Below are 22,453 nucleotides of genomic sequence, written 5' to 3' on the forward strand. Positions count from 1 at the left end.
CTGAGGCCCCGCGCCGTGAGCGCTGCCACGAGTGGATGCGGCACGGCGGGAGCCTCTGGGCAGCAGAAGGGGCAGACGGGGCTGGGGCAGGCGGGGCTGGGGCAGGGGGGGCTGGGAGAGCCGAGGGCAGGGGGAGCCGAGGGCAGGCGGGGCAGGGGCAGCGGAGGGCAGGGACAGCCCGGGCCGGGGCAGCGGAGGGCAGGGACAGCCGAGGGCTGGGGCAGCCGAGGGCAGGGACAGCGGAGGGCAGGGACAGCCCGGGCAGGGGCAGCGGAGGGCAGGGACAGCCCGGGCAGGGGCAGCGGAGGGCAGGGACAGCCCGGGCAGGGGCAGCGGAGGGCAGGGACAGCGGAGGGCAGGCGGGGCTGGGGCAGGCGGGGCAGGGGCAGCCGAGGGCCGGGAGAGCCGAGGGCCGGGGCAGCCGAGGGCAGGGACAGCCCGGGCCGGGGTCTCGGTGCCGCCGCCGCTGTCCGCGGTGCTGCCCGGCCCGGCGCGCTCCCCGCGCTCTCGGCGGCGGGGCCGGGGGCGGGCCGGGCCCTCCCCGCGCCGGGAACGCGCTCCCGCCTCCCACCCGGCACAAAGTTTCGCGGCAGGAACTCGGGCGGCAACAGTGCGGAGCCGCTGGCACCGGAGCGCGGAGCCCGAGCGCCCCGGTGCCCGGCGGGGGCCGGCGGTGACCGTGCCATGCGGGGCCCCCCCCCACCGGCGGCGGCGGGGCGGGCGGGCAGCGGCGCCCCATGCGGCTGGGGCGGCCGGGCGGCGGCTGACACCATGTGCGCCCGGTGCCCGGGGCGAGGAGCGGGCAGCAGCCATGTCCCCCCCCGCCCAGCCGGGGCTGCCGGGCGGGCGCGGCTCTAAGGGGCCCCCGGCGCGGAAGCTCCTCTGCATGTGCAGCCTCTCCCTGTGCCTCACCTACCTGTGCTACAGCCTGATGGGGGGCACCGGTCCCGCCGCCCTGCGCTCCCCCGCCGCCCTCCCCGGCTCGGCGGCCCCCGGAGCCCCGCGTTCCCCCAGCGCCTTCCCCGCCACGGTGGCCCCGCGCTCCCCCGCCAGCCCCTCGGGCAGCCCCGGCGCCCCGGCCGCCTCAGCCGCTCCTCCGCCGGCCTCCAACGGCAGCCGAGAAGGGGCGGCGGGCACCTGGCTGCGGGCGCGGCTGGCCCCCGGGGAGGTGATCACGGCACAGAGCGGAGCCTTCGAGAGGGACCCGCAGGAGTCCAGCACCACGGACGAGGAGCTGAGCCGGGCCGGGAGCCCGGGCAGCCGCGGCGGCGGCAGCAGCACCACGCCGGACTACGGGGAGAAGCGGCTGCCGCAAGCCCTCATCATCGGGGTGAAGAAGGGGGGGACGCGGGCGCTGCTGGAGGCCATCCGGGCGCACCCCGACGTGCGGGCCGTGGGCACCGAGCCCCACTTCTTCGACAGGAACTACGAGAAGGGGCTGGAGTGGTACAGGTGAGGCGGGGGACTGCGGTCCGCGGCGGGGGAGGGAGGAATGCGTGTCGGTGTGGGGCGGGGGAAGCTCCCGTGTGCTCCCGGGGATGCCCCGGTACCCCCGGTGGGACCGGGCCGGGGGCTCCGGGACCCCCTGTGTGGCCGGGGCAGGCGGGGGAGCTCGCCGGGGACCGCGCCTGGCAGCGGCGCTGATTGAAAACGCGCTGTTCTGCCGGAAAAGCAGGAAATCTCTAACAACATCCCTCTTAGCTGCTCAGTGTGTGAGCAGACCGCAGCAGTTCAGCTGTACTTGCTGTAAAATACACCTAAATAGGTCGGCAATGAATAATTACTGAAATAAACAAGATCGCAAGTTATTCCAGGTGCTGCTAGGGCTGAAGGGCTAAAGGATGCTGCCTTCATGCCAGTACATGATTTGCTTCACAAATAAGGTTTACTCTTTATTCAACAAGTTCCGTATCAGGAAGGTTTTTTTTTCCGTTGACAAGATCTAATTCTGTTTGTGAAAAAGTCTCTAAATACTATTGTCTGACAGTATTTGTTTCTATTTTAAAGGAATTTTATGTTAAAAGTCCGGGTTATTAGAAAACACTGGACTGCAGTAATGAAGTGTTAAATGTCTTAACATGTTTAGTAAATCAGTGGATTGTGATGGCTCAGTGTTTCTCTCTTTAAACATTTCTGAGCAGAATGCAGCACATCAGAGGAACTTAAAAATTCTTAGTAGCTCTGTAGGTCGCTGTTCAAAGCAAACCATACTGGTTCTTCATAAATAGTGGTCTGTGGCTGAGCTGGTGAAGTTCTTGTTGTGGTTAGTATGGCAGCTGCCTAGTTGCCCTGAAAATGAAGCTAAAAATGAGAGGCAGAAGGCTAGTTACTGCATGGATTATCTGGTCACTCTTTATTAAAATAAAGTACATGGTCTGCATGTCAGGGGTATTTAAAGGTGAGAAACTCCAGGCAGTCTGCTGTGGGGATTGTGGAAGCAAAGTTTTCATAATGCTTGGTGTGGCATGCACTTGGCTCTGGTGAAATGCTGTGGGATTTTCTGGAGGGATTTCAAGAAAGTGGACATCAGCACTGAGAAAGTGAGGTTGTCCCTGAGAGCGTTATTGGTGTGCTGCTCTGATGGGGGTGGGGGGAAGAACTAAAGTAATGGCTATGGTTATTATTGTGTTTATAGGTATAATTTCAGACACAGTATTTTATTGTACTGAATTTTCCTGGAGGAAAGGCTTACCTTGAAAAATAAGTTTAGAAAACTGGCTAGTAGAGGATAGGAAGTGGCATTTAAAAAAAGTTTGGTTTTATTCAAAACAGGAAGCAGAAGATCAAGCACTGAATATATTGAGCAGCTGTTTTTTCACCTTTAAAGTTATGCTACTAGAAAAGGGCTAGTGAGTGGGTGTAGCTCCTCTCGTGGAGTAAGAGGTGCACGCACAGGTTTTCATTTGCAGACTGCAGTTCGGTATTTTCTATTGCTGCAGCAGCTCTCTGGTGTGTGCAGCTCATTTCAAGCCCTGGAGCTCTGCTGCTGGGGCAGGAGAGGTGGGAGAACAGGCTGGGGCAGCCTCGGTGTGTGAGGGTCTGGGCAGAGCAGGCTGTGGGACGGCTGCTCTGGGTACAGGATAAAGAAATGGCTTTGGTGCTGTGTGCCATTGCAGCCCTGCCTGCCTGACCTGCACTTATCTTCACACCTGCCCAAGCCAAACACGTGCTTCTCCTCCCCTCCTTCCAGGAGTGTTCAGCCTTGGAGGGGCAGGACACTGCTGCTGCTGCTGTTCTGTGCCTCAGCAGCTGCCACAGCTTCCCTGGGGCTGTACTGGTGCCAGGCTGTTGGCATGGACTGGCTTTTAGTGCCATACAAACACAAACCAAAAGTGCAATGGGGAAAGATCGCCGTCCATCCCAGCAGTTCTTTCTTCCTGACCTTCTCTGAGATTACCTGATTGAGTGCACCAGGGAGGCTGACAGCTCATGGCTGTGTCCCAGGTAGAGTAACTGGAGATTTTCTTTCCCTATCCAGAGTATTGTCAATGTTTTTTTAGCAAAGAAGCAACTATTGAAGTTTTTACCAGCATTTCCTTATGGTGACTTCTGCATTACACAGTGAGCTTTTAACACGGTCAGGCTTTTTCTTACGTAGTGAAATAAGGGCATGGCAGAGCTTCAGGGTTCCTTGCTTTGTTGTTCAGTCACAAGATTATCTCCCAGCCTCGAGGAGCTGGAGGAAAGGGAAATGCCTCCTCCACCTTGGTTTCTCCACCTGTGAAATGGAGACAGCACCAGGGCATTGCTATTTTTTGTGTGTACTCCATATTACCTGTGTCTTTGCTGCCTTGAGACTGAAAAGCCCTAAACACTCTGGGTGTCGGGTCCAGGATCTCTCTCAGTGGCTGGAGTTGCTGCAAACACTGGACCAGGGGACACCAGCTCTGTGCTGCTGGGCCAGGATGGCAGCTCCACACTGCCTGCTCTGGTATTTCCTGGGAGCCTGTAGGGAAAGCTGAAGGTTTGTTTGGTGTCTCTGATGCCTTTAGCTCATTTCATGTGGCAATTGCAAACAGAGGTCTTCCCACATACAAATTGGTGCAAACTGGGCCAACACTGGTTTTGGTTAGTTTCTGTTACGTTGCCAGAATTGTTTGTGTGGTTGTGGTTGTAGTTTATGATTCTGTCTGTCCTCATGCTGGGCTGTCTGAAGGACAAGTTCCATGGCACAGCTTTCCTTAAACGACATCCAATCTTCCTGTGCTGTTCCTTTGTTGTCTTTAACTTGCTCCTTCCTTCCCCAGGACATGCCATCTTTCCTGCAGGAGCTGCTGCTGATTTTTAGGCAGTGTCCAAGTGTCCCCCTGTGCTGACGTGCCCAGGCACAGAGTGATCTCCGCGTGTCCCCTGCAGCCAGGCTGGACTGCAGGCATTTGCTCTCTCCAGTGCGATGCTCATGCCTCAGTGGGCATCTCCCATGCCATGAGCTCTGCCCTGAGCTACCCGGCATTTGGAAAAGCACCAAGAGCCTTTCTCAGAGCACAAAAAGGATGGCAGGATGACAGAGAGGCCTCTGAGGCTGGGGAATGGAGATTACATCCACAAATGCTCATTACAAGCACAGGCTCAGCATTTGGGACACGCCTGAGTTCCCTGCCTGGGCGTGGATCAAGGGCACACAATTGTGCAGGGATGTTGTGGAAAATGGGAACTACAAACTGCCTGCAGTGTCCAGCAGCTGGGCAGGTTTGTCCCCTTGTGGTGCTAGAGGCCTTGGTTTGTTCTCAGGGAGGAGAGGACCCCGGGAGGTGGGCAGGGGTCTGCAGGGGAGCCCTGGAGCCGGTGTGGTCCCAGTGGCTTTGTGTGACTGGAGAAGGAGGGGGATCCTGTTTGGCCCCGCCCTGTGGGTGGTGCACCGGGGTCACCTGGGCAGGTGCCGATACCTCGGGATGCTCAGATGCTGCTGGAAACTGGTCTGGGGATTTTGGAAGAGAAATGCTGCAGGTGGCTGTGTGAAGGGAGTGGGAGCTCCGAGCGCTGGCAGGGAGGGGTTTTAGTTGTGTCTTTCTGCTGGTACAAATGACCAGCACAGGAGACCTCATCCCTGGGGCACTCCTGAGGTTTTCTGAGCCGAGGGGAGCAGCCCAGTGCTCCCAGCTGCCTGCAGACTCAACACAGTGATGGGGTTCAGTTCTGTCATGTTACGCTTTCAAGGCTATCTTGACATCCTGCCTTTAGCAGAAAAACTGAGCTTCTCTAGCAGTATTTTGTAAACAAACTTGCAGTGTTAACACAAATATGATTTACATAACAGAAAGAGAATACCTGATAGTGGTGAGTTGAAATTGAGTTTTAAGGTTTGCTGATTTGAAGAGTTAAATTCTGTGTGTACATGCACATTGCTTTACTCCTTGCTTCCTCCTCAGTGGAGCCCTGATGGAGAGGCTGCAGCAATATCTGTGATGAGATCACATTCCCCTGTCTGCCCTGGGCCTCCAGTGCTGAGCACTTGCACAGGGTGTAGCTGTGTGCGTGGAGTGGCCCCAGTGCAGGAGCAGTCACCATGACAGGCAGTGGAATGGCTTGCATGTCTAATGCTATTTGCACCGCCTGTCTGGGTTTTTTGGAGTGTTCTCCGGAGCAGTCAGGCCTGTGTGTTATTTGGTGAGCTCTGCCCTCGTACAGATAATGAATAATGCCATGACAGGGAGCTCTTCTCTCGGTAATAAACACGTGCTCAGCGGTTCCGTGGAGCCGTGGCTCTGGAGCTGCTCCTCGCAGTCACATCCCTGTGTCTGTGTGGGGGAGGCAGCTGTTGTGTGTTGTTATTTCTGCCATGGGGCCATCTCACCTTCCTTCCCGTGCTGACCTGGTGGCTGGGGCAGTGGGGCCACCCCTGCATGCCCAGGGATGATCCAGCCTTGGAGCACCTGGCTTTTGCCGTCAGCTTTGGCTGCTGGCAGGAATCGTGTCCAGGGATGTGGAGGGGGACCTTTTTCAACATCCCCTAACAGCTGTTGGGGAGCAATAGCCTGGGGCCATTTCAGCCTCATCCCACCTAGTGTCACCTTGCTGTGGGCTGTACCTCGCTGTGAGCTGTAATTGTGTTGCTGGGTAATGCCTGTGCTGCTCTCATCGGCTCAGGGCATTCAGGAAATCAAACCCTTTCCATCAGGGCTGTGAGCCTGTGCTGACGGCACTGTGGGAACACCTACAATGGGCGGATGGATTGGGGTCTGCTGTTGCCCACAGGCACTGCTGCAGATCCTGGGAACTGCTGTGTTTCTCTGCAAAAAGCCTTCCCAGAGTATTGTACCCACTGCACTTCTGGTAACTTAGGGAAAGTGTATTGATTTTGTTTCTGGGCCCTGCTGTGAGCTGGCTTTTGCTGAAATGTAGTGACTCAGCTGCCTCTCTCCTCTGTGGATCCAGTGTATTGGACTTTGCTGACACCTGGGTGGGCTGTGGGCTGGGGACTGTGAGCAGGGGTCAGGTTTTGTGCTGGCTGGCCCCAATGGTTCACCCATCTGGGGACTGACGAGAGGCCATTCCAGCAGCAGCCGTGGATTTTCTTCTGCATCCTGCAGCTACTGCAGTGAATCTGTTGTGTGCCAGAGCTGGGGGTCTCCTGCCTTGAGTGCTGGGCCAGGGGTACTGACCCTGCACCCTTACTGGGCAGCAGTTGTCTTCCTCCTTTCTGCTGGGTTTTAGCTCCAGGAATGGGATGAAGGAATGAATTGTGTCTATTTGCAGTGTTTTATCACCTGATGATGGTTATCCACATGCTGCTCAGTTGTAGCCATGGGAATGGCAGCTGCTCTCAGCACCTGCAGCCCCTGTGTGCTGCTCTGGCTCTTCCTGCAAAGAGAGTGAGAGAAAAGCCAGGGCCAGCACTGGCAGGAGGGATCCAGAGCAGCTCCTGCAGGGCTTGTCACTGCTTCTGCCTCCATGTGAAATGTATTTGCAGTTGACTGAGGGCACAAAGCACTGAGAGAAAGGTGGGAGCAGGACAGGGAGGCAGCAGGGTGCTCTCTGTGCCCCTTGGCAGCCGCCAGGCACCGGCTCCCCTCTGCCTTGGCTGGGAGGTGTCTGACCCCATTCCCTCAGAAGGGTGGAGTGACCAGGGTGACATCCCACCACCATGCCCAGCTGGGTTCTGCCCTGTTCCCACTCTGATCCTGGCATGTGTGGGGAGCCTGGGAACAGGAGCAGCCACACAGCTCCCTTGGGAGCGCTGTGGACTCAGGGCTCTGCACCCCAGCCACACAGGTTGGGGACACCTCTTCCAGTGACTGTTGGAACATGCCTTGGAGCATGTAGGAAACTCACACGCCCTGAAATCATCAAACTGTTGCACTGTAGTCTCAAGAACATCCTTTCTCTAGGATTTTGCTCAATAACCCACTTTGTAAACACTCTGGTGCTTTGCTGCTAACGGTTTAAGTGTTATCTGTGGTGTCAAAGTTTGTGAGCTTTGCTCTCTTTGTGGGTGCAGTACTACTCGTGCATGTAGAGTTACAGAAAACTCAGAAACAGGCCTGGGGAAACACAGCCCCTTGGAGAAGCAAAAGGGGAAGTGTTGGGTGGTCGTGATCTCTGCTTTAAATGATGCACCTGACCCCTGCTTGCTCCCTGGCTCAGCAAGGCTCACTCTGCTCTGCACCGAGCCTGGACTGGCAGAGAAGGAACAACAGCTTCTCAAAGAAAGTTATGAGCAAAGGCTTCAGATTTTCAGAGTCAAAATTCCAACACAAATTTGTGACACCTTGTATCGACAAAGGTCAGAGTCTTATTCTTTTCATGGGTTTCTTTTACCTCTTCTTGTCATGGGGACTCCTTTTCTCTGAGTCATTATTTCATGCACTTCAGCAGAAATTTTATTGCTTTGGGGGCTGGGCTGGTTCATGTGGGACATTTTTCACTGCCGGAGTGTGATACACAGAGGTAATTTCTTTCAAATGATTTCTGCTTGAAGTGCTTTGAATGAATTGCAAAGGGTGTGAGGGTATGAGCATGAATGAATGGCTGAAACATTTGTATGGAGTCCAGGTGAGGAACCTGCATGATCAAACTTTCCAGAGCATCCAGTGTGGATATTGTAATTTCACTGCCGTGTGCATGTGAGCAGCAGTTCATTTTAGCCTTTTAATCCACTTTTAAATAAGTATTATTTAGGGGTGTATAAGGTTTAAATTGGTTTCCCAAAAGTTTAAAGGAAACCCCAGAATTACAAGAGTCTATTCAATCACAGTGAGAAATTCCTGTTTAGATCAAAAGTACCTGTGGAGGGCATGGGGGGAGTGGCTGGGCAGGACTGGCCCTGACCCTGCCAAGAGCAGCTCCTGTCCCTGGCCATGGCCAAGCTGCTGCCCAGACACTGCTCCATGGTGCCACATGGGAGCTGCTCCCTCCATTTCTTGTTTAGGTAGCTGCAGTTTCCAAGCTGAAGGAGAGTGTTGAAAGCTGACTGTAGAAGGCTGGGAAAAAGATTCATACTTATGAAAAGGAAGAGGAAAAAAGCCAAAAAAACAGCCCTCAAAAAAACCCTCCAACCTTTTATTTTTTCAGTCTCCCATTTCCCTCCCCAGTGTCAACACACCAATTTAGTAAATGTTGCAAGGCACAGTATTTCCCCCCTTGTCATATTATACATCCAGGCATCAAGGATGGATCATAAACTTGCTCTTTATGGCTTTAACATTTCAATTGCTAGTCACATTTTATGTAAATGAAGGTATTTACCTTGACAAGCTCTCCTGTGAAGTACAGTACTTCTTTACAGAATATATTTGGCAATATAAACAGGCCAAAGGCTGGGGGTGGATGCAAAATTCACAATTGATTTTTACAGCTAAGTAGGATCCTCCCAAAATATACTGGAGTTGTCTGCTCCAATCTTGTCAGTGACTGGAGAAACTGAGGCAGGGGGTCCTGGGGGAAGAGGAAATAGCAAAGGGACATCAGTTATAGCCACCGACCTACTAAACAGAACTAGCTTTGGATAAAAATAACTCCATCTGCCAGACTTTATTTTATGTTGCAGAGATTGCTGTAACACATTTCAAGCCAAAATCTGATTTCTGTTCTCTTCAGAGTCAGGCTGGACTGGCCATGGCCCTCTCCTTTATTAGCGTAATCATTTTGGATCTGAGCAGAGCAGTGCTGTGATAGCCCAGATCCGAGGTTCTCCTTTGTTTTAGAGTGTATTTCCTTTCATCTTGCATTGAGATGGGTACAGTGATATATTTAGTATTAGTGCTCATCCACATCTGCAAATAACTTTATTAGAGCCCAGCTCTGCCCTTTCTGTGTTTGCTCTTGGTGGACACTGATGTGATTTAGCAGAGCCGTGAGCACACTCGTGGGAAGGCAGCATCGGGGCTGGCTGTTAAACCCTGCCTGCATCCCACAGCTCTGGGGAACACAAACCCCCTCAGCCTGTGTGCTGAGCATGGGGGGTGCACCAGCCCCAGGGGCTTTGAGGCTCCTCCAGGTGCTGCTGTGCCCCAGGAAGCTCAGCTGCTGCCCAGCCCTGAGCCCCAGACATGTGGGAAGGGGTCACTTCCCAGCTCAGCCCCGGGTGGAAGGTGCTGTGTCACCTGTGCAGGTGACAAACTGTCAGTAACTCAGCTCTGTTCCTGCCTGTTCAACAGCAAAGTGACTGTTTAACATCCAGAGTGCTGACTGGAGAAATGCTGGTGGCAGACCATGGATCCTGAAGTCATTGCTGCTGGAGGTCTTTAACTGGCTGTTGGTTCATCCCTCCTTGGCTGTTCCTTGGGGAGCGGCAGCATCGATCCCACAGTGCCACTGCCCTGCCCTGTCAGCACTCACAGCTTTCAAGCTCGTTTTAGGACTCTTTATTTGTACCCTTCTAATTCCTGAATTACCAGTCACCACCTCTGCTTTGTGCTCTGTGGCACTGGGGCCTGCAGAGCCAGAGGGTGCACTGGGGGACACTGGTACATCAGGAAAGGGCTCTGGGTACCCTGGGAAAGGGCTCTGCCTCCTTTACATGAGCTGTTCACCTTGCACAGAAAGGCAAATCCAGTCAGGTGTGAACCAGAGGGGCTCTGGAGACCGGCCCATGTGGTAGGGTGGTGATTTTGCAGCATGAGGGAGGATGCTGGGGCCACAGCTGGTGCTGGTGCTGAGCTGTGCCACAGAAAGGAGGATGTAGCATCTGCCAGGGCCTGGCTGCAAAGGGATGGCACACAGCAGTGTTCCTGCTCTGGGTCTTTGCTAATGGCTCCCCCAGAGAAATGGGCACAACCCAGGGCAGCCAGGCACCGCCTGTGGTTACCTGTGTGTCACCCCCGGAGCTGGCTCTGGCAGGACAGACCCCAAAGGGGCTGGCACAGCGTGCAGGGACCCCAGGGCTGCACAGCCCCTGAGATGGGGCAGCTGCTGCTTGGGCTGCTCATCCTGCACTGCCACTGTGGGGAAGAGGCTCCAGCAGCTCCGTCGCTGGTTCTGTTGCACGTGCTGGGATCTGGAATGATAACGGCTCCTTACTCAGCTCAAAATCATCTAGAACCCCTCTAAAAATTGAAACAGTGTGGAAAAATGCCTGAGGCAACAACTTCATTGGTAAACTAAAGCATCTTGCTGAGAATTTCATAGACCCAGCAAATCATAATGCAATTTCCTATGCAAAAAGGGTTTATCTCTATCTAAATATTATTCCGCACCGTTACTCATTGTAGGGAAGTTATTGCTCTCCTAGGTTAACTGATTGAACTTTGGAAATAGAGCTGCAAGCTTATTGTACAGACGGGAGCTTGACTTTTATTGCTCCTAAATTGTAGTGATACTATTAGATGTGAGTAAAATATACACTCTATTAGAAAATATTAAAGTTTGGTACCACTTTAAAATTAAAAAAGATTAAAAGAAGCATTTCTGCAGTCTAGTCCACCATGAAATTTGAGTCTATTTGGTATGTGAAACGTGTGACACAAATAGCCTAACAATTAATCACAAAGGAAGAGCTGGGATGGATTTATGGCTTAAACTACCCTGGATTTCACAAGGCTGGTGTGGCAGCAAGGGAAATGTGTTATTAGATCATTACAGGCTTTTCTGCTAGAGCCACTGCTGCTAAAGTTACAGCAAGGTGTTTTATTATTACTGTGTTCCCACATAATACTCTGAAGCACTCTCATCCTGGGATATGGTGGTCTCAGTGGGAGGCGATCCATGGCTCTGCTGCGGATGGGTTCCTTTGGAAAACCTTATCAGGAACTCCTCAGCCATTTTTTTGCATTAGGCAGTGGTGAAGAAGTGCTTTCCCATGGGCAGGCTGTGGAAGGAGCTTGTTTATTATGTGTAAGTTCAGAGCTGCTGGCTGTCAGCAGGTGATGGCTGCACGAGCAGGGCTCTGGCCCCACGGCACCGTGCTGGATCTGTGTCCTGCTGCCCGGTTCAGGGTGCCTCCCTGGGCTGCTCTGGCATGGCACTGCCCAGTGTGGCTCCCCCCATCACCCCTATTAACTTTTTCTAATGCTTGGAGTGTGCTGCAGGCAGAGGTGAGGCTGAAGCTCTTTGCTGTGCCCAGAGGGTAAGGATTTGGGATGCTGGTGTCGGGAGGAAGGGAGGGCTCTGCAGAGAGGTGGATTTCACCTGTGCCTCTGTCTTCCAGTGAGCCTGTGGAGAGCTGAGCCCCCAGTTAGCCTAAGGCTGGGGAGACACCCTCATCCTGCAGCACTGCTGCTGTTGTTGGGGAGGGTCTCAGCTGCAGCCCTTCCCCTCCCACACGTGGCTGGCAGTGTCCAGGGGGTACCCAGGCACTGTGTGCCCCCCAGCACACCCAGCAGCTGTGCTGTGCCTTGGGCTCTCTCTTGGCGTGGGGAAAATAGATTGAGGTAGGACTGGTGTTTTGGGTGCCTTTGGGGTGCAGATTCAGGGCCTGTGGAGCCAGATGAGCATTGTATCCCTTGGAGTATAAACTGCATTTCTAATCCAGCTTTCTCACCCTGCACTTCATATGAGAGTCATCTTGTACTGGTGCCTCTGTGCTGGAGCCTACAGTGCAGGTTACATATCTCCTTCTTCATTAATGGGATTTATATCCTTGGTGCTCCTTGCTGGATGACTTAGTATTGTAATGTAGAACATGAGTGCTGCCTTAATTAAAATGTAACCCCTGTATTAATATATATGTTGCCACTGAAAATTGAATCAATGGAAACTGAGCTGAAAAGCTTGTGGCAGGTGTAGCCAGCAGGTGAAAGGGGAGGTGATTTGGGGTGAAGAGCCCCAGCTTGGCAGCCCAGCCCCGCAGTACCATGCTCAGCCTGTGGCAGGGTCAGAGCTGTCCTGCTGGTCCCCACAGCAGGCTGGCAGCTGGGGACACCACAGCTGTCCCAGGGCTGGGTGCTGCCAGCTGCCCTGAGCTCAGCACCGCTGGGAACCTGCACCAGTCCTGCTGCTCACTCCCAGGATGTTCTCTTTTACCAGGGAGGTGCAGAGCAGCTTAATGAACCAGAGAATTAGTTCCGTAATATTACTTAAAAAAAAATCTTGTAAATGCAAACATTCCAAGCCCGTCTCTGAGCTGTGCAAGCATTGCCATTGGCAGTATGATCAGTTATGAAGATATTTTGCATTCAAGGATTTGCGGTTTCTGGGTCCATGAATATTCAGGCTCCAGCTCACCCTTTTTGTCTGTGCTCCACACCTATCCTTTCCATTCCTTTGCTCCTTTTTTTTTTTTCCAGTGGATTCAATTAGTTCTATTTGCTGCTTTAGCAATAAAACAATTCCCTCTGTGGCATTAAAATGAGTTTCTTTCATTATTTCATTTGGCTTCTTGTTATATGTGGAAGGAAGGTAGGGAGCTGTGCTCTGTGCCCCAGCTCACAGGGCCTGCCAAGCCCTGGAGGACATGAGATGTACTTGGGGCAGCATTAGGAATTAATGAAGGGCATTGCTGGTGCAGAGCTGCAGGAGCTGCGCTGACAGAGCCACATTCTGAGCCACCAGAAAATCTGACCGGTCCCAGAGACTTTGGGTAGGACTTTGGCACCTGAGTGACTGCAGCCTTCAACGTGCTGTGCTCCTGACCATTGCTGAGCTTTGGGTCAGTTCTCACGTGGCCTTTGTGTTACCTGTTGGCAGCGAAATGCAGGGACAGAGCCCCAGCTTGGCTCAGATGAGGCACAAGTCAATCTGAGCTGAAACATGGATTAAACCAGCAGATCAGTTTGTGGAAGCAGCGTGGCTGCTGTGTGGCAGCAGGGGCTGAAGCTGGTCAAGGCTCTTGGTCCCGTTTCCTCCCTAAGCTGAGTCAAGTGCAGTGTGAGGGAAGCACAGAGGCACCGTGAGAGCCAGGAGAGCAGTGATGGTGTGGGCAGTGTGTACAGAGAATTGCACACAGTGCCAGAACGCTCGTCTGGCCACTCCTGGAGTGCCCTTTCAGGGGCTGCAGTGGCATTGGGAGTGTGTAGTGTGGACAGACACATAAATCATTCGTTTCGCACTGTGCTAAACACAAATCCTATTAGTGCGCTGAGGAGCATCTAAGTAGAGGAAAGAAAAAGCAAGATAGAAGGAGGAAAGGAGATTTAAATCTAATTGCTTTTTTGCCTGTGTTTCACCACAGTTTGGGCTGGGACATGATGAAACACGGCGGAGGAGAGCTGACACAGGTGGGAGTGGGAGCAGTGGTGTTCCTGCTCTGCTGTCCTGGACAGCTAATGCAGGTGTTGAAGGTCAATGACAGGAGATGTGGCTTTGTGTATTCAAATTTTTTTAAAAAAATCACTTTTCTTCCTCTTTCTGTGACTGGGGAAGGTTAAAGCAGTTGTGCTGATACCAGTTGCTTTTTCATTCTGAAGTAAAATCTAGAACCAAATGAGAATTTCCAGGCTGGAAGAGGGGCTGCAGACCCCAGGGTCCGGCAAGCACCCAAATTTTGGAAAAAGAGGTTTGTGCCTTTCCTCCCCCCACAGAAAGGCCCACGCCCCTCTGCAGCAGAACACGGGTGGCCACGGGTGTTGCTGTCTCCAGCTGGAACTGCAGATTCGGGCAGGATGGGTTAGTGATGGCAGGCTTCAGAGGGACAAAGTAAAGGAGCTGAACAAGGAAAGGTGTCTCTTAGGGATGGAAAACCATTTTAAAAGGAAGCAAAATTAGAGCATGCAGTAGGGTAAGTAGGACTGCAAAGTTCTGTAATTAATCACACTGTTGGAACTTGGAAAGGAAATAAATATGATAAAAGGATTTGTCCAAATAGATTACAGGCAAATTAGAGGGAAAAAAAAAAAAAAAAGGTGGGGTCATGATGGCCTTGGAAATTGTGCTCTTCAGAAATCTTCAATCATCCTCACAATCAATTCTGTGTTTCTTTAATAGCACTGCCTTGGATTAACCGCTGCGTGCATCCAGACATTAAACGAAGTATCGAGCATTTGTCTCTCAACAACACACTTGGAAATTGTTTATTTCCCTACTTGTGTTCTGCGGTGTATTTCAGTCTGTAACCCCAGCTGAAGTCCAGCCTGCCTGAGGTGCCCACCCCGAGCACGGGAGGGTTTTCTCATAAACCACTTGTTTGTTTGTGCAGACGATTACACCGGCTTTGCTATACAACAGTGTGTTTCTCTGCAGCAAACAATCTGCTTTATGGGTTTTCCTAGGAAAATATCAGCTCGCTATGCTCACTAATATGATTCAATTGTGTTGTGTTATCTGACCTTTAAGGAACTTGCAATCTATAATGACATGGTTCTACAGCAGAGCCACTGGTAAAAGCCCAGGCTCCTGGGGAATTCCGGCTGCAAATAAGTGAAGCCAGCTACAGGAGCAGTAACAAGGCACTTTAACCCCTTGGCTGCTGGCCTGGGGGGCGGGTGCTGTAGGGATGTGTCCTGTGATCCCATCCAGGAGCAGCCAGAGGCTCCCCAGGGAGCACGGTGGGCAGCAGGGGACAGGGAGGGGACGCGCTGGTGGCCAGCAGAGCCGCTGGTGCTGGCTGTGCCGAGCAGGCCGGAGAGGAGCCGTGCCCGGTTCCCGTCAGCGGCGCTGGGCAGCGCAGGCCCTGCCAGCCTCAGGCTGTGCCCGGTGCCATGGACAGGATGAACGCTGCTGTCACTGCCTGCCACCCCTCCTGTCTGTCCCCTTGGCTCCGGGCACCCTGCCACTTGTGGAGGCACCAGCGAGCTCCGCTACAGATGGGGGACCCCGCCTGTGTCCCCTTGCCCTCCTGGTGGCATCACCGCCAGTGCTGGCTCTGGGCCTGTCCTGACCTGGCACAGCATGGCCTCTGTCCCCCCCAGTCCCTTCTGCTCTGCCAAGGTCCCAGGGGGACACAGCACAGCAGCCCATTGACCTCCTGGCACAGTGGAAGCTCGGGAGGCAAACTGTTATGTACCGACATCATCCCTTTGCTCTGGCTGGTCTTTTCCCACTTGGAATTTACCCACGAGGTGCTTAGGGGAGGTCTGTAGGTCTTGGTCCCAACCAGGGCTGGAGTGACCCCTGGCTCGTAGATCAAACAGCCTGCTTTTCTCAGGAAGGGATATGCCACCCTCCAGCTCATGCTGCTGGTCCCTCCCTGCACCTGTCCCAGCATGGCCGGGAGGAGCTCAGGCTGCAGCAGGACATGGTGCTATTGAGGAGGCCTTGGGAAGCCTCGGGGTGTCTGTCCACTCTGCTCTGTTGGGCTCATTTTCAGGCCACTAATCACTGTCTGATCCCTCTGATGGCTTCTGTCTGACCTCCCTCCACAGCTGGGATGCTTTACCTAACAGGCATTTCAGGGATTTTATTGAGCGGAGTGAAAGATGGGGGATAGTCGGGAATCTGTCAGACCCAGGAAACTGGCAAGAGATAGGGAAGTTGAACCGAGAAACAGACACTCCAGAGATTCACAGAATGATTTGGGTTGGAAAGAACATTGAAGATCACCCGGTTCCAACCCTCCTTCCACCCAGGTGCAGGGTGGTGTGGCTGGAGCTTGCTGCCAAAGGCTGAGAGTGAAAAATTTTGAAGGGTTGGTTTATCAGAAGCTAAAGACAGCCTGTGCCAAGTTCTAGGTGCTGGGTTTTAAGAAGTTTCCTCAGTCTGCTGCACCAGCTTTTGGCAGAAATCTTTGTGAAACTACTTTTCCACTGAGGAACAGGAGATCAGAGAACTGTTCCCTTTAACACTTGAGTGTGCATGAACTTGCAGGGATATTGTTTGAAGCTCTGCTACCCTTGTTAAAGGTCACTTTTTGATCCCATCAAATACCCTCTTTACCTGGAGATAAGATTTAAAAATGGAAGACGAAAGAGAAAGAGCTTAAGGAAGAAGGAGAAGAGGGAAGCTGGCTGAGCAGCCTGCGCCCGCTGGCAGCAGGGGGGAGATTAAAGCAGGAAAAGGGCTCTGCAGGGTGGGGATGGAGCAGAAACAGAGGGGCTGGGGCATCCCCAGGGCTGTGGGGCAGCCCCTCGGTGCATCTGTGCCAGGAGAACTGCCCACCCTGTGCTGCTGGTGCTGCCACAGCACCTGCCAGAGCCCGCTGCTGCCATCTCCACAGTGCAGAGAAAGGAAACCACGCTGGGCCAAGGTCGTGGCTGAGGTCAATAAATTATACATGACAATTAATCTTAGAAACCTGTGATTCGGGGGAGAAAGACGAGGACACTGCGGATCCTGAGCTGGGCTGGCAGGCGGATGCCTTGGCTCCACGTCAGCCCGGGGAAGGCAGTGAAAAACAAGTCTGTGCTGGGATGCTGTGAGTGTGTGTGAGTCACTCAGCACGGCTGGCACGCTCCTGGTGCCCGTCCTGGCCCTGCTGGCTGTCACTGCCCTTCCCACTCCCCTGTGCAGGTGTCTGGGCTGTGCTCCCGGGGTGCTCAGCTCCTCTTCTGTCACCAGGCCCTGAGCCCTCCGTGCTGGGGGCTCAGCAATTGTTTGCCTGTTACAATCAATTCCCATTTGAGATGTTTTAAAATGTATAACTGTCTCCTTGAGACTTCAGCATTCAGCAGGTGGTAACACTCAAAGCTTTTTTTTTAAATCTGTAGTAAGGATTTACAAAGGAAACCTTGACTTTTAGATTGATTTTTAAATAAGCATATATTTAGCTGTTAGTGCTTGAAGTACATATTGGATTATATTCTTCTGCAAACAGAATATTCTAATTGATCTTGCTAATAAATAATGAAAGCCAGCCCTGCTACATATAATTCAAGGTTACACTGCATTTTGTATCAGCAGCACTGGGGAGTTTTTTAATGCTTAAAAGATTATTTCTTTTGAATAAGGAAAAAAAAAGGGGGTGGGGTGAGACTAAATGCTGAGCTTTTCTCTAGAATTTCCTTTTGTTGTTCTCTAAACTGTGGCTAACAAGTGTCACTCTTTGAGACCCTCCTGTACATATAAGGCTAAACCTAAAAGCCTCTCCCCAGTGAGTGCCCCTCAGGAGTGGCAGCAGCCCAGGATGTGCAGCCCTGGCTGCCTGCAGCTGGCCCTGTGGCTGCCTGGGGTGGGGCCAGCCCCCTTCCCACGCTGGACTGGGGGTACAAGTGACAATGGCAAGTTGACAGGAGCCCCTGGGAGGAGTGCAGAGCTGCCACTGGGACCTGAGATCAGCTGGAGGATGGATGTCCATGTTCAGCCTGGCACTGATCAGCGCTGGGATGGGTCACTTGGCTGGGCAAGAGCAGTTTCCAGGAGCCTGTGGGACAGGATGAGTCCAGGCCCTGTGCACCCTGGGGACACCTCTGGGGCTGGGCTGTGAGCTGGGCATAGCCAGGGCTCCTGGCAAGGGTGCAGAGCAGCTCTGTCAGCCAGGGCCCACTGCAGCACGAGCCAGGGACAGAAGGCTGCACCCTGCAGCTGGGGCACTGGGGTGCAGGTTATTGTGGTTTGCAGATGTGGTGCAGGTTCACTGAGAGCAGAGCAGACATTAATCACCCAGTGACATTGCAATTACCATAGTGGACAGGCATTTATTTGGCATTTAACTTGTAATTCGGGGAGATAACTATTTCTTCTCCGTTCACAGAGGTTGCAAGTTGCAGCTGGCCAGCTTTGAGCTGGTGAGTTTGTGCAGCTCAGCTGCATTGGCTTTGCCACGGGGCACAGAGCTCCTGTGTGCGGTGGAGGTGACACTTGCTGTTGCAGGGACATTCACAGCAGCTGTCCCCACTCCATACACAGCCTCTGCCTCCGGGGTGGCAGCAGTGACTGGAGAGTGGAGAGGGCAGGGCAGCTGGCCCAGGGTGATGCCATCCCACGGGGACCGTGGGGCAGGGACACAGGACGGTATTGCTCCCTAACTCCTCCAGGATTTCTCCAGTCTTAAATGCCCTCAGCCTGAGGACCAGGACAGAGGCCAGCCAGGCACACAGTGAGGGATAAAGGATAAAGCTGTATGGCTTTGTATCCCACTGGCTGCTGGAGGGAGAGCGGAGAGCAAGACCTCCAGGCCTAGGGCAGTGGCCCAGCTGGCCAGTGGATCAGGGCTGAGTGGATGCAAAAAGCTCCATTCTGTTCCACTCCTGTGACACCAGCAAAGCCCCTCATTCCTGAGCAAAACCCCGTGTACCTCGTGCTGGGGACCTGCCACTCCATTCCCTGTTTGAGATAGGGCAGGGGCCCATGGTGGCCCATGTGTCTGCTGACCCTCTTGCTGCCTCTCTGCTCCTGCTGCAAGAAGCCATTTGTTTGTGGTGTCGAGAGTGGTGCAGGAGGAAGAGCCAGCGCAGTTCTCCCAGGCAAGAGGAGACATTCCTGTCATCCTTTCCCCATAGGCAGCTGGCAATCACTCTCCCACCAGCTGGAGTGACAACATGATTGGCCAGGAAAAGCAGCACAATATTAAAGAGCTGCTGACACCTCATGGGAAATTCACTTTAAAATATTTTATTTAGGTGTGTGTCTGTGGATTTTTCTGTTTTTCCTTCCCTTGCTTCACATCCCAGGGAGCACTCTCTGGGGTGCAGGCACTGTGCTGAATGGGGAGAGGACAGGGACACAGAGCCACACAGAACCAAGCCCATGGAGTGTCTGGGAGCTGCATGTTCCATAGCTCCAGGGCTGCCTCGTGCCCAGCACTCCAGGGGTGAGAGCAGATTGATGTGGGCCACACAGGGTGGGTGTGTTGGTGGGAACAGAAATGGAGGTCATGGGATGAGGACAGATGGACTCTTCTGGCTCTGGCCAGGATAAAGGGCTTCTGCTGGTGGCTGTTTATTAGCAAAACTAGTCATGGTTTTGGCTTTTGTCTGTTCTAGGAAGTCATGTTAAATATGGGTGTGAGTGCACAGGGGGATGGGATGGTTAATTGGAGTCCTGGGAGTGGGATCTCCTGGGCTGTAATCACACCCTGGGGAGATGGAGCCAGTCCTGTAGGACCCCCCCTGCACACTGCCAGGCTGTGGGACCTGCAGCTATGGACTTGCCTCTCCACAGATCTAATTGTGTCTGTCCCACAGGCTTGTTGTGTGAGTCTGAGTTAATTAATGCTCATAAAGCCACTCAGCATCTTTGGAGAAGAGCAAAGGTATTGTAGGTGCTGTTAGGATATACTAGGCAATGCAATTAGTTTAATTTCAGAGAGTTATCATCCAGCAGCCATTTCCACAGCCTGTGCTGTCCCTGTTTGCCCACTGCCACAGACAGGTTCACAGAGAGCCAGCTCGTGCTGTCTGCCAGGGAGGAGACAGCAGCACTCTTTGTCTACTCTTCCTGAGCACCTCTTCCCCCCTGCCCCATCCCTGCTTCTTGAATCATCCCGGTTGTCACTCTTTGTCCTATTAATGGCCTGATGTCATTGTGACCTGTGGCTCTGGTCACAGCAGCCACCAGTGCTGTCATGAACAGATGAAGAATAAAAGTCATCCCATTTATCCTCAGCTGTTTACCTTGCCCTGAGCTCTGGTGATGTCAGTCCCTCTCCTCCAGCTACGAAGGTCTCTGATGAAACCCCCTCACTGCAACCCAAACACTGAGAGCCCAGAGGAAGGATGTGAATCCAAGCTAGCCTTTGTTCTGGTGACAGTCGCCTTTTCTCATGCTGCTTCTGGCCAGCAGATGTGTGGGACAAGCTCTCTCTCAGGCTGGGTCCAAGCTCTTTTAGTGCTGGAATGTTCCTGTGTCCCAGAGACTCGGGAAAAGTGGAGCATTAAATCCGTCTGTCACGGGAGGAGAGCAGGCTGAGCACGGCTGGGGAACGCGCGCGCGGCTCGGCCCGGCCGCGTGTGTCTGCAGGATGAGATGGGACAGAGGGTGTCAAAGCAGCGGGTGTATTTATATCTATCTATATGGATGTACATGTTTCTCTGTGTGTCTGTATGCATTTATTGGGTTAAGAACTTGAGGACCATCTGTTCCAGCTTTTGGGGGAAGCTAAAGCCATTTCTGGCATATGCTGAGGCTGTAGGTGATTAATCACCGAGGGCTCAGTGGTTTGCTGCCACAGAGTGGGGTTTGCAGAGCCTGGCTCCCATCATCTGAAGCCAGGGTGCCCTCGGGCCTCATGACCCTCCCTGGCCATGGCCAGTAAGGGCTGTGGTGGGTGGCAATGTCCCCTCCATGTGTTTTGTCACAGGGCCACACGGCTCCCAGCCCTTGGGGAGGGGAGAGCTGCAGCCTCTGGGGTTCAGCCTGAAGCAGTTACACTGGTCATCACTTCTTTCCAGGCTGCCTTGGGGAGAATATCTGGCATCAACCTTATGCCCCATCTCTGCACAAACCATTCTTTGTCACCAGCTCTTTTTTCTTCCTGAGACATGAAAACTGAGACCTGTTGCCTTTCTCTTTGCCTTTGCAGCAGATGAAGATGTCAGGAGCCTGAGTGGCTGTTGAAGAGATCTGCCATTACCTTTTGCCTTCTCCAATTTTTGAAATCATTTCATAGGAATCCAATTTTCTCTTTCATATTCACTTCTGCAAACAGATTTGAAAAATTCTTTGTTAGTCAGAATCATCTCTGAAATGTACTGCTGTATTTCTTTTTGCTATTCTAATTAGCCTTTTAACTCAGCACTGCTTGTATTTATAGCTGGCTAATCCTCCCTTTCCAGGCCCCATCCTCCTCCATAGCGGAACATTTCCACTCTTTAGAAGCCATTTTCTGTTTCCTGTTTTCTGTTTCCCAGTTCCTTTGCTGTCGCTGTTTCAATGCTCCAGCTCTTGACTGAGCTCCCTGATCAGACGCAGGGTCCCCTTTGCTGCAGCACCTTTCCTGGAGCGAGATTCAGCTCCAGGCTGGCACAAGCCTTTGAGCAGCTGCCTTGATTCTCTCCTTCAAGATTATTTCAAGACCATCTATTTTAGCTCCTCAGCTCCCATCCGCTCCTGCAAAATGGGCAGCCCAGGGTGGGCAGGGATGTGGAAACGATTGCCTTGCCCATGGCAGTGTGGGCAGAGAGCCTCTGGCACGGTTTTGGTGGCCACGGTTGTGTCCTGCCGTTCTTTGCAGTGCACGAGCGTGACCCCCATGTTCTGAGCTCCCTGGCTTCCTCCACTCAGACCAGTTCCTGCATCTGTAAAAAGGAGGCAGATTTTTGTCCTCATCCATCATCCTAATTAATCACCATAGTGTAGAATACATTTTTACTTTTTGATGCTTTTATGTACTTAGGAGCCAGGAGGAATCATTTTGCTGCAGTGTTTTAGTAAAGCCCTTCAGCTTAGCATTGGGAAGCATCACAGTTTGCCCAGGGTGGGCAGGGGGGGATGTAAATACGGATTTATCCCCCAAAGCCAGGGGGAGAGCACCCCCTAAGCACCCATTTTGCTGTGCGCCTCTAACCCTTGACTTAGGAGCAATTCCCTTGCTAATGCTTTAGCTCCACATTTATGAAGCTTAAGATAACTCAGAGCTCTTCTGGAGCAATGCCAAATGCTGGCATAAAATATCAAAATGTCTTGTATGGTGCAGAGCTTTATCTGTGGGCTGGAGCTGTGGGGCTTTCCCTTTATGTGGCCCTCCTGCCAGAGCTCCTCAGAGTGGGCTTTCAAAGAGCAGATACGCAGGAGATCTGCTGGCTTAGGACAATTCCTAAATGCAGATAAGGCTTACAGCCTCACACCAGGTAGGAAGATTCCATCATCAGTTAAATGGGCTCGCTTGTGCAAATCTCTGGCTGTGGCAGGGAGAGATGGGGAGCTCTGACAGATGGTCTGGCACAGGCAGCACGGGGAGCTGCTAAGGCACCCTGGTAAAAGACATCCTGCTGGCCTCGTGGCAGAGCCTGGGACCACCTGAGAGTCCCAACTCCCCATCCCTCTCTGGCTGGTCCCACCATCGTGGCCACTGTTTTCACACCCCTCAGCATGTCATCTTCCCCTGGGGTGGTCTCAAGCTGTCTGTGTGAACAGCAGCCACAGAGGTGTAAATCATGCAGGCTGAGGAGGATCCTGACAGAGCAGCCCCTGGCACAGGGAGTAGGGCTCGGGCCAGCCCCTGCTGTGATGGGGGGATTGGGGTGTGTGGGTGGGCTTTGCTGCATCCAAAGTCCACCCACAGCATTGTCCATCACACTTTGAGAGAAGGTGCTCCTCTCCACATTGC

At 53.0% G+C, this 22,453-nt stretch overlaps 1 protein-coding gene across 1 annotated transcript in view; it reads left to right on the forward strand.

Annotated features, from left to right (window-relative positions):
- The first annotated feature begins 811 nt into the window (after positions 1–811).
- HS3ST4 (heparan sulfate-glucosamine 3-sulfotransferase 4) overlaps positions 812–22,453 on the forward strand; it is a 54,886-nt gene continuing 33,244 nt past the window's right edge. The window contains exon 1 of the mRNA XM_058849844.1: positions 812–1,452. Within this exon, the coding sequence (XP_058705827.1) occupies positions 812–1,452 (641 nt within the window). The remainder of the gene's footprint in view (positions 1,453–22,453) is intronic.

Source organism: Poecile atricapillus, chromosome 14 (genome assembly GCF_030490865.1).
Source record: "Poecile atricapillus isolate bPoeAtr1 chromosome 14, bPoeAtr1.hap1, whole genome shotgun sequence".
NCBI lineage: Eukaryota > Metazoa > Chordata > Aves > Passeriformes > Paridae > Poecile > Poecile atricapillus.